The sequence below is a fragment of the Ceratosolen solmsi genome, unplaced genomic scaffold (genome assembly GCF_000503995.2).
Source record: "Ceratosolen solmsi marchali unplaced genomic scaffold, CerSol_1.0 scaffold10, whole genome shotgun sequence".
NCBI lineage: Eukaryota > Metazoa > Arthropoda > Insecta > Hymenoptera > Agaonidae > Ceratosolen > Ceratosolen solmsi.
This window is the reverse complement of record NW_011948412.1, coordinates 7,987,296-7,999,956: the sequence shown is the minus strand read 5'-3', so window position 1 is coordinate 7,999,956 and position 12,661 is coordinate 7,987,296. Positions and strand designations below refer to the sequence as shown.

The 12,661-nt window shown below is 33.7% G+C and overlaps 1 protein-coding gene across 3 annotated transcripts in view; it reads left to right on the top strand.

Annotated features, from left to right (window-relative positions):
- The window catches only part of LOC105368847 (max dimerization protein 1-like), a 190,997-nt gene that overhangs the window by 446 nt on the left and 177,890 nt on the right, over nucleotides 1-12,661 (top strand). Inside the window, exons 2-3 of one of the 3 annotated variants that reach the window (XM_011507997.1) lie at nucleotides 109-207; nucleotides 285-485. In XM_011507997.1, the coding sequence (XP_011506299.1) occupies nucleotides 431-485 (55 nt within the window). In that variant the 5' untranslated portion in view covers nucleotides 109-207; nucleotides 285-430. Of the gene's footprint in view, nucleotides 1-105; nucleotides 486-12,661 lie in introns of all 3 variants that reach the window. The other 2 variants (XM_011507980.1, XM_011507988.1) reach the window with 2 other exon arrangements.

Below are 12,661 nucleotides of genomic sequence, written 5' to 3'. Positions count from 1 at the left end.
GCGCGCGCACACACACACACACACACACATATATATATATATATATATATATATATATATATATATATATATGCATATGTATGTATGTATGCATATGCATCGAAGCAGGGAATAAAAGATACGAGGAAAAGCCTGCGGCACGGCCCCGGGATTGTCGTAACGACTCTACGTAAAGATCGCAGCAGACTGATTAAGTGCTTTGTTGTGGTTAATTGTTGTTGTTGTTGTTGTTGTTGTTGTTGTTGTTGTTGTTGAAAAAAAAAAAACGCCGAGGGCGGCCGAAGTGTTTGTATCTGGTGATTAGCGCGATTCATCGTTGACGAGAACAACGACGTCAACGCCGACAACGACGAGGACGACAACGAGAGGATACACGGAAACGAAGAGTCGGTGGTGGGAACAGCGGGGGAACAAGCCAAACTGGGGAAATATGAGCATTGCTGCCCTTCTGCAGGCCGCTGAGTATATCGAACGCAGGGATAGAGGTAAGGACGATTTTGTCGTCGTCGTCGTCGTCGTCGTCGTCGTCGTCGTCGTCGTCGTCGTCGTTGACGTCGTCGTCGTTGACGTCGGCGTTGCCGGGGAGGATCGCTTGGTAATCGCCGGCGCTGCTGCTCGTTTAAATAATCAAATTATTCAATTTTGCGCCGGGAGCGAGCCAAGGTCTCTGGCAGTCGTCGTATGCACATAACCTTTTTAGGCATGTGCCCAATATATTTGCGATGATGGTTCGTCAACCGTTTCGCTACTGCTGATTAGGGGATGCTAATTTTTAGACGAGCAAGGTGATCGGGACCCACCGTTGAGCCAGCACATTCGGTACTTTAGGGACTGGGTGGGATGGCTGGCTGGAAGTGGGGAGTTAGAGACGTGTCGGAGGAAGGCGTGAAAATTGAAAATATAGGTTTTTGATGGGAGGAGGGGGAGTGGTGGTAGTGGTGGTAGCGGTGGTAGTGGTGGTGGTGGTGGTGGTGGTGGTGGTGGTTTGGGTCCTTAGATCAGGCTCGACGAAGGGGGAAAATATCTTTGGAAATTGAATTAGCGACCGTTTTGGCGAGACGCGCAATATGATATTCAATAGTTATGGGAGCAGTCAGTCTTGTGTCTCGCTCCTCGTAACTGTTTAGCAATTTTCTTCGGCTTTTTGTTATGATCGAGGCGAAATAGACCGCTCGCGATAACTTGTCTAGCTTAATTTGATCAAATGTTCCTGAAACGTTTGTTTAGAATTATTTTGAATTTGCAGATTTCGCAAATGCTTGACTTTAAAATTTTTATTTTTAAAATAACATACCTAACCTAAATAAATGGATATAAGAAACCATTTTCTTTGTTCACTTTCTCAGCTGACTTAATCGAGACAACGAAGCAGTGTTCCCTACGTTTCACCTCGCTTTTTGCCTACGGATTTGGGCTTTTAGATTTTATGAAGAAAGCGCCAGGAGAGTTTTGTAAAGTAGTTAAAATGTCGAGATGTTTTGCCGCATTTGAAATAACGTCGTGTCATTTATTCAATGTCATTGTTCTCATATTATCAGTGGTAAAGTACATGAAAATATTCTGAGATACGGAAACGCTTGTATTAATCTGTTTGTCATAACTTATGCTCGACTATGTATTTTTCAACCAGTTCAATAGAAAGTTTTACTTTTCTTTTTCTTCTTCTGTCTCTCATCTTTTTATTCAACTTACTGCTCGATAAAACGCTAAATTTGTCATTTCATTTAACGTGAAGTATTAATCTACGTTCCATATGTTTTTCATTTTCGTATATTTTCTGTTAAATTATAAACTTTAAAAAGTACAAGCTAAAAGTGATTACAAGCTACTGTCGTCTTTGCAAACATGTTAGAAATGTAGTAATGCATACGTAATCAAAGTTTGCCTTTGTTACGATATTATTTGCATAGCGTATATGTCAATATCGATCGTTTCCTTTAATTACGTCTGCCGAATTATCTATAATAGAAGCACTCTGGATGAAAAATGTATCATTAGACGTGTAAATGTATTTTAGAAAGTAACATTTTTGTTATTACAATTTTTCACAATGATAAGTATATCAGAATCTTCAAGGTATTTAATAATATTTTGCTGATTAAGCGTATTTAATAACGTTGTAATTTATTTGTATCCAATCAATAAATTTTGTGCATATGTGAATTTTCTCTTCACCGATTGTCGCATTTAAATAATTTACAATAATTTTTAATACAACAACGTTAATTACTTTCTTAAGAAATCTTTTATTTTGTATATTTCATTTTGTATTGTTTTATTTATTCTCAATAAAGATCGAAATTCTTTATAATTTCGTAAAATTCATTGTAAATGAAAAACGCTTTGCCCTTTTGTCAAAAACAATAATAAAACATACAATTCAATACTAATAGCATCATAAACTTGGATAAATATTTTAGTTGGTAAATAAAATCAGATAAAATTACTCATTTTTTTGTTTTATATTGTTTTTGTTTGTTTTGTTTTTGTAAATATAATTTAAAGTCGTCGAGAAAAAGTGCAGTAACGTGCGTTGTGCATATAAAATAAAATTGTCATGCGAAGGTCTCATGTAAAATTAATCATAAAAGATTTCCTTACGACACAATATGGTTAAAAACAAAACCAAAAAAGCCGCTATAACAATTATTTTGTATAGATTATTTAATACAAATCAATACATTGCGGTTAAGTAGTTTTATAAAAAAAAATACGTTACGCGTCGAAAAAGCAAAACTTAGTTAAACATTAAAAATAACTGTATATTTAATTTAACCTATAAACTGTAATTATATTTTTCCAAGTGTCTACTCTTGTTTTTTTCCCCCTTAATTATCTATCCGTTTCTTTTATTTATTTTTTTTTTCCCTCCTAACTATCTCTTTGTCACTATCTTCTCTATTTATATTACTTTCTATTTGCAGTAGCATGTTTCCTATGGTCTTGTAAGTTTGATGCGTGGAATTTCGGATATTTTATGTAGTTTTTTTTTTATTGTCACGCAAGATGATAGAGTTTTTAATATTATTATGGCGAGGGTTTTTTTTTTTTTTTTTTTTTTTAAAACTATTTGTAACGCCGGGCTAAAAAATAAAATATGAATAAAAGGCATTCCCCCCCCCCCTCTAATCGTTCACTTCACATTGTCATACACTTTACCTTTACTTTTTAAATACGTAATAATCGAGCGTCGAAATGACAGTGAAAAAACAAGGTTTTCAAATACGAACGTGAATATAAATTGTTAAATTGTTAATTGTTTCGAATATTAAAGCCACGTATTTTCAGCCATTTTTATGAATTCAGATTTTATATAACAATAACGGGCACGAGTAAAGAAGAAAAAAAGCAGTATAATATAATAATACGGTTATTTGAAAAGACAGAGTATAATTGGAACATAAAATTCGTAGATAAACCAAGTGCCTAACACTACATTGCGTGGTAATGTAACGAATTTTTTTCCTTCACAATTTTTAAATCTGGATGTATTTGCATACTTTTTGCAAAATAGGGATATGGCTTTTTTCACTTGTATGCATTTCGCTTCGATAGTGAGAGTTTGGAAAATTTAATTAAATTAGAAATTACTTAAAAATACTTTGGAATAATAAATTACGTAACGTGAATTAATTCTGTTTAAATTGTACAGCTTCGTCGTTTTTCAAATTTCAGAGACTAAGCACTTGTGAAAACAATATCTGCTTTCCATACGAGATTGCTTATTTGGACTTGCAATATCGATTTAGCGAGTATTGAAATCAATCACTAAATATATAACAACGATGTGAATCATGTCGATTTAACGTGAGCATCGCAACGAAGATGGATAAGCGTAATAATAAACACCGAGACGCAAATGAGAAAAAGGATAATAATACGAAAATCGTTTTCTCCATTTTCAAACGCCTCTACGACAGCAACACTTTCACTTGCATAGAGACGCGTCAGCGACTCTTCCCACACCAATGCGCACAAGTCACATATACGTGCAAAAAAATGCTCGCTGATTATTGCATTGTATTATTGTACTTGTCGCATCGAAATCTCAAACCTTTGCCCCATTTCTCGGGGCTGCTTCTTAATTATGCTCAATAGAGCGTTTGTATGTATTTCGAGTCAGTGTGGTGCGAGAAGACGAATTATTCTGGTAATGTCCGATGAAAAGTCCGAAGAAACAAAATAAGACGGTCGTATGTCGGATTTAAGGGCCGGCCTGTCATTGAAGATCCGTTTCGTTGGAAATTTGATTTTATCTGTTTGACGAGTGACGTATCGTTAGGCCAATAATTGTTTCTTGCTTAGTGTTTTCTTATGCGCGAGCGCGTGCCTCCACGCTTACTGAGTTTTTATTAAAACTGTAAATACAAGGGTGAGAACGGGGAGAAACATGTTGTGCGCACGTACGACAATAAACGGACAAACAAAAATAGTTGGAATGACGACTACGTGAGGAAGTCACTGCTACTTCCACTAGTCACTGCCCGTAAAAGGCAAATAAGTCATGGGCGTGTGGCCCAAAAATAATGAGCGAAGGACTGTGCGTAATTTTTATATATCGAACCTTGTCGCAACAGTTTTTAACGATTTCGCTCTAATCTTAAGACCATAAGCTCCTCGATAATAAATATAAACGGTAATTTAATGCACGTCGTATGTACATTGGAGGAATAAAGTAGTACTCTTGATGAAGTCGCGCATTGTTAGCATAAGAGATTAAGATTACAAGAATGAGTGACCGCGAGACAGAGAGAGAGACGACGATGACGACGACGACGACGACGACGACGACGACGACGATAGAGAGACAGCCACAATGGATGGGAAGAGAAAAAAATGGAAAAATGGGCATCCCATATCGATGATTTCGATTTCGGATGAAATAAGACTGCCACTGACGCAAGCCGGATCCCAACATTTGCATGTGAGAACGAGTTTCTTTGTTTCGCGATTATTCACGAGAAATATCTACGCTCATCCTTTACTCGATAATATTCTTAGATTACGGGTTAAGATTGCGCAGGCCATTTAGGCAAATTATATTTTGAAAAATAAATCGTATTAAGTCCGTCGTAATTGTGTAAGTAACAGATAATGCGTTTTTTAATATGACCAATTAAGATTAACAACAATTACCGAGATACTATACCGAAGAGTCAATTATTACAGGCCTTTGATAATTTTAAATTTATGATGCGTCGAAATATTTGTTCTGGTAAATTTCTTTAAAAACAATTGAATTGCCAGTTATTACAAAGCAGCGAATGCCGGACTTTTAGAAACAATCCAAATTTTCAGTTAAAATCTAGATTACATATAATATTATAGGTACCACTTGAGGAATAAACATTAATAATTTGCTTTTGTGTGCGTGTGTACGTGTGTGTACGTGTGTGTACACGCATGTAATATATTCAGTTATATTTATATGGTTGCAAGGTTAAATTATGTGACAATGCTTTTCTATACTCGCAAACTCCCATTAAAGTTTTTATTTGAATTAGCCATTAGTTTTATTTTACTTGTCAACAATGGCATAAACATTTTTTTTAAACAGTCAGCAGCACTCGAGACTCGATAAGAAATACACGAAAATAATACTCCTATGCGTCTAATGGAATACATGCAAATGCTTTCAGTATATTTTAATGATTGAATATCGATTATTTTCACCTCGAAATAAGTCTAATCCGTAACTTAATGTGTAATCACGCATCATTTGCTGTAATCATGAAATTATATACATCGAAGCAAAAAGGAGAGGAGATAATTCCAGCTCATTTTGAGTTTGAAAACAAAACAAAAACAAAAAAAAAAAAAAACAAAAAATAAAAACAAAAAAAAATCATTGTAAATCAATACTACAGATTGCCTCACGAATTGCCAATTTTTAAACGAGGATAGCCGAGGGAAAAATTAATTTGACAAAGCAAATTTTTGATAAAACAAACAAACAAAAACAATACACATTTTTTTCATTTATTATTTTGGCCAATACAATATTTATTACAAGTCATGGTAAATTGTATCATACCCAGTATTAGTAGATTTTTTTGCCCTAAGTAGTCATTAAAAATATGATCTCGCGCTCTCGGGCTGAAAGTCGACGCAAAAAATTTGGAAAACCGCCGTGGAAAAGCGTTTGCGTGCATTTTAAACGAAGCTATGCGATAGCGTACGATATCACGAAATTTATCGAAAAAAAAATTCAGTATTAATATGTGCAATTCAAAGGCCAATTAAAGTGGACAAAAAAGAAAAAAAAAAAAAAACAAGATCGATAAATAATTCACTTTTTAAATTAATTAATTTTTTTTTTCTCCCCACGCAATAAAGTTTTTATCAATAACTAGATCGAACACGCGGTTTGTGTACGCAAATATAGGTTACATTTGCCGATTAGACTATAAAAATTATAATTATAAATATAAATTAATTAAGCGCTTTATCGTGATGAATCGCCGAGGCTTTCAAATGGCAACAATAAATGGACTATAAATTCCTTTTTATAAAATATGTTTATAAAATGAACAATTAGAAATAATAAAACACTGTCATATATGTTTATTTAATAATAATTATAATTATGCTTTGTAATTTATATTGCTCGTATGAAAAGGTGTTTATTAGTATTTCATATTTCTTTCGTGTTATATTCGTTAAGGAACTATTTATTTTGTCTCACCGAGGGTACGCGTATCGTTCAATTATTAAATAAACAAGAAGCCGCACAACTGACTTTGCAATTATACTTGATTTTCATTCATTAAACACGCCATCCTCGAGTTGCCCTCGATGAGATATTTTTCATTCTCTTCAGCATTACGGCTCCTTTGTCAGTGAAATATCAATAAATCTATATAAAAAGTCATTAGGCTCACGGTATTGTTATAATTATTTATCGCGTCGAGCAAACCATAGATAAAGAACTACTTCTAGCACAGCGTGAATCAATCGACCGAAAGTACAACTGCATGCAATGCACCAATTTACAAGTAAACAGTGACACAATTCATCACAGGCTTCTACGATAATTTAACTCGAGGTTTCGGATACCATACGCGACTAATAATACTCGTTTCCGAATCGAATTGACAGCCGTAACGAAGGAACCAGCGCTTCGATCGTTAATTTTTAAATCATCGAAACTCCCAAAGCCTCTTGCGAAGAGAGAAAAAGAAAGGCATTCCCCCGCGATAAACGTCGCTTCCTCCTCTCTATTTTTACGTTGTCTTATGCTGCGCGTCGTTCGGGACTCCTCAAGGTCGACGCACTCTTAGGCTCCTTTCAGATGGCCTGACGCAATTGCGCGGTAGTAGTACACACGTGGCTTTCCGAGGCTCAGCTTTGAAAATTCGCGAATAACGAATTAGGGCTGCGATCGTAGTTACACGAGTTGCTACGCAAACCGATCTCTGCGGATATCCGCGGATTATTGCGAGGAGCGCGAGAAGAATGGATTGGATGCTGGACTTACGTTGCGCTTTCGGAGATTCTTTAATCTTGAGAATATCGAGGCTCCACTCGATGCGTTTGACCCTTTTATGCAACGGCTTTTCTTCCCCTTGTGCTTCGTATCTGGATCTATTTATATCGCGTGACTGTACTTTCGTGTACTCAAGTATGCGAATTGAAACGACGAGCATGAGAAATCAATGTAATGCTATATTAATTTGTTTACATCTCGTTTTTTACAGATAACGATAATTTCGAAGTTTCGTACGGTTCTCATTTGTAAACTGGTTTTACAAACCAAACGCATTTAATCAAGTGGACAATAAAAAACAAACAAAAAACAAAAACAAAAAAAAAATAAACAAAATAAAAAGCAAACAACAATATATACTTGCTATCTTTTATGTATATGAGAATTGTTATGAGCGTTTACTTTAGTAGAGGGAGATTTTATTTTTTCCAAGATTTTCAATACTTTTTCATTCTTTTAACGTTTTGTTAAAATAATTTAGAATTTTACATTGGATTTTTAAAAGTGTTTATAAATCAAGTTCTCCTTACGCCAACGCTATTTTATTCAATTATTGGGCACAAATACATTTTATGTTTTGTTTCGTTTTGTTTTGCTTTTAAGATTATTTTGAAACAATCTATATTTTACGTAGCGCGATAGATGTTTAAAAAGTCTATGTATCTCCGAAGCATTCGCATATGCATTTGCTCATATTCGTTGCATCCTTTCGATTTATTAAATATCCTGCATACTTGAATTAAAATGTAAAAATTACCAGTAGTAGTAGTAGTAGTAGTAGTAGTAGTAGTAGTAGTAGTAGTAGTAGTAGTAGTAGTAGTAGTAGTAGTAGTAGTAGTAGTAGTAGTAGTAGTAGTAGTAGTAGTAGTAGTAGTAGTAGTAGTAGTAGTAGTAGTAGTAGTAGTAGTAGTAGTAGTAGTAGTAGTAGTAGTAGTAGTAGTAGTAGTAGTAGTAGTAGTAGTAGTAGTAGTAGTAGTAGTAGTAGTAGTAGTAGTAGTAGTAGTAGTAGTAGTAGTAGTAGTAGTAGTAGTAGTAGTAGTAGTAGTAGTAGTAGTAGTAGTAGTAGTAGTAGTAGTAGTAGTAGTAGTAGTAGTAGTAGTAGTAGTAGTAGTAGTAGTAGTAGTAGTAGTAGTAGTAGTAGTAGTAGTAGTAGTAGTAGTAGTAGTAGTAGTAGTAGTAGTAGTAGTAGTAGTAGTAGTAGTAGTAGTAGTAGTAGTAGTAGTAGTAGTAGTAGTAGTAGTAGTAGTAGTAGTAGTAGTAGTAGTAGTAGTAGTAGTAGTAGTAGTAGTAGTAGTAGTAGTAGTAGTAGTAGTAGTAGTAGTAGTAGTAGTAGTAGTAGTAGTAGTAGTAGTAGTAGTAGTAGTAGTAGTAGTAGTAGTAGTAGTAGTAGTAGTAGTAGTAGTAGTAGTAGTAGTAGTAGTAGTAGTAGTAGTAGTAGTAGTAGTAGTAGTAGTAGTAGTAGCAGCAGTAGCAGGAGCAGTAGCAGTAGTAGTGGTAGTAGCAGAAGAAGAAGAAGAAGAAGAAGAAGAAATTCGTGTCGAGTGACCGAACCTAAAAATACAAAGAACCGGTCTAACTGACCCGTGACAGAGTTGTCCCGTTGGAGGAGCCTCGTCGCGTTTCTGCTACGTCGACAAATAAAGATAGAGGTTCCCGTCACTCTTATCGTTCCTCATTCACACGCTCGCGCGCACATGCTCGCCAAATTAAATAAACGTCGAGGGAAAGTCTGGGCAGATTAGCCCTTGATGGGCGACGATAGCGAAGACGAGTCGCCGGTGCTTATTTTGCAATTGCGAGCACACATGCAACTGGCGCTCATCTAATCGGCAACCGGCTCTCTTCGTCCTGTGCATGTGCAACAGCCATAATACGGAGTCCCTCATACCTTCCTTTCACTATTTTTCCCCGTTCTTTGATTTAAATTTAGCTTGCGTTATTTTACCTTGCAATGCTGGGGCTACCATTAGGAGGTGTGTGACTGTAATTTCAACGAGGCAACCTAATCCTCAAGACCAATAGTCGCTAATTCGGAATTAGACAACAGCGTCGTTGATTCGAAAGTATTTCCACTTTCACTTACGCTTTTATCCTCGTTTTATTTGCTAGCAAGTGAATTAAACAGTAAAAAAAAAAAAAAAACATATCTGTTATTTCATTCATCAGGCAACCGATGTAATGTATCAAGCATTTGAATTAGTGCCAATATGATGGCATAACGTGCTTAGACAGTTGACCTTTCATGACAATTTCTCCGCTTTTTATTTTATCCTAGAATTACAATTTATTTTATCGTGAAATTTGGTAGCTCATGCCAAAATCTCTTTCGGAGCATTACACAAACAGTATTTTATCTTCAAGGTCAAATTTTCACTGCACGCTCCGGGCTGTTCGACTGAGCGACACAAAGGTCGCACCTTACATACGTATGAATCACGGCATTACTGTTCATTTTGTATTTTCTCGTCTTGTTCTATACATTTCTCAATGCATAATGCACTATTAAGACATATAAGAACGCAGTCGCATTGTACTTAAATGTCAAGGATAAGCTCCCCACGGTTCTTGTCGGATTAAATTCCCTCTTCATTTGTTGATTTGAATCAGTTAGGTTTACAGTAGCATAGTGATAAGTGGGCAATTGATTTAGTCTTTGCTACAATGCAAATTTTTCAATAATCAATCATTTACAGCATGTATTACGAGACTTTTAGCAGCTATTAACATACTCGAAGACAAAGTAAATTTTTTACAATGATAATGGCTTTTTATTTAACCATCTGATGTTAGATTTTTCAGCTTAAATTGAAATAACGAAATGTTACATTTTTATGATGAGTATTTATTTTCTCTTAGTAAGTGAAAACTTAGTCTTACAACGAAATCGTCTTACATGGAATGTAAAATATATGTATAATCGAGTAGAATTTATTGATTGTAAATTGTCGCTGTATGATAAAGTTATCTACCGACTATTGGAGTACATTGTCATTGAAATTATAAATGAATGCGAACGATGGAACTTGCGATTTGTACGAATATTAAGTAAGATATTAAAAAAAAAAAAAAAAAAAAACAGAAAAGAAAAGAAATGAAAAGAAAAAGATAAAGAAACAGAACAAAAATCTTTGAACGAAGGTATGAATTAATTTATCGTGCTAATGAGCTGCGCAACTATGTTGAAATAAGAATATTTTTAAATTATAGCAAATTAATGTTTCGTAAATGTTCGTGGAAGAAAATTAACAAATCGTACTTGTTTACCATTATTCTTTTGAGAAAGATAGAATTTTTTGCTTGTTTTTCTCTCTAGTATTGTAAAAAAAAAAAAAAAAACAAAATATCAATTTACTTGATAAGTCAATTAGTTTTTACCTCATTGTGCCTGTCAACTATAAAAATAAGACAAAAACTGTCTTCTTTAAGTGCCACTCGTTGGTTATTGTAGAATCCTATTTTGCGTTTCTCTCTTCCTTTCGACTCTATATCTTATCAATTACTTTGTAAATGGCCTGTAAGTCTTTCGGAATACATTCTTGAATATTCAATTACAAATTTGTTGCGAGACTCGAAACAAGACGATGACCTTAATCTTTAACGATTGACCTTGCAGTAAACATAACCAAGTAAAATTATTTGGAACTTTGTGAAAGTTATTTAATTTTTGTACGTTTCTCGTAGCGCAGCCAGTAAGATATAACACTTTAGTTGATTATTCGATATTTTTATTATTTTCAGAAATAAAGAAAATATACTTTTCCCCCGAGTAGTATAATTACAGAGATATCAAAACACGAAACGATTATTTTATTACTCGACATCGAATTTTTACTATTTTCTAATTATTTGTTAGATTGAAATTTTAATTGTATAATAACTTTTTTTTTTCTTTTTCTTTTTTTTTTGGTTGATAGCGTATATATCGTAGATCATACAAAGAAGAAATGATTATGAGACTTAGCTGTCACGCATATTTCATTTTTTGTACTTAATTTTTAATGTCCAAAAGTGTGAAACAATAATTTTTTTTTTTTTTTTATGCTAGATATATCGAGAAGATGAAATGTGTACGAATAAAAAGCTAATTACGAAGAGTCATAATTTAATGTCTTGTCAATATGAGTAGGAAGAACATTAAATCAGTGGCAAATGGATTTGCACAAAATTCGAGTAGTCGTTTATTATTTAAAAATTAACAAAACGTGTATTGCAAATTATTATAACAACTACACATTTATGAGATAATTGTTATTCAAGTTAATCCTGCGAAACTTTCTATCTCTCTATAATTTCGTAATTAGATATTGTGAATATTAAAGAAAACTATATAACCAAAGACAACAAATAGTTGGTTAAAATAATAATAATAATAATAAAAGAAAATAATAAAAATAAATAAATATCGTTATATAATTAAAAAAATTTTTTTTTTAATATTATTGTAATTATATTTTTATTTTTGCCAGATATTTTGCTTGATTTGAATACTTTTATGTGTAATGAGATTCGTAATGTAAAACAAGCTTTCATTATATTTTCTTCGATTAATTTCACATTTGTAATGAATGTGTATGCCGCCTTCCTTACCCTTCGAGTTTATAACACTCATCGTGAGCCAAATAACACACAAACATTATTCATCCTTTTTAAATCAATACCGTTTATAAAGTTTTTCTCATTTAAAAATGTGAGTATTAAATTTTGACTCGCGTGTTGTTAGGAAGAGCTAATGCATACATACACGTATATTTTGCATAATTACGAGGTCTACAGAGTCCGTATCTCGCTTTATAACTAATGCGTCGAGAGTTTACAAAAAAAGAAAAAAGAAAGAAAAAAAAAAAGCATTCGGATTATCATTAGGACGGAACGACAAACTATTTATTAGATAAATTCTTTTATAATTTCGTAATTTCTACGTTACTCCGAGTTTAAGATTGTACGTTTAGTCAAATACTTATAGCGGAACGTAGAGCCTTAGAGTCACACAAATAGAGCATTGACAAAGATATTTTTCAATTTCTAAATTATTACGTTCTTGCGATGTAGACTTGGATAGGAACGTTTAAATATATTCTTTAATGTATGTAACATTAAAACTTTCGCAAACTTTTATTATTCTCTAGGCTCTTTGCTATTGACTTTTATGTATAATAAATATGAGTGTGTAGTAAT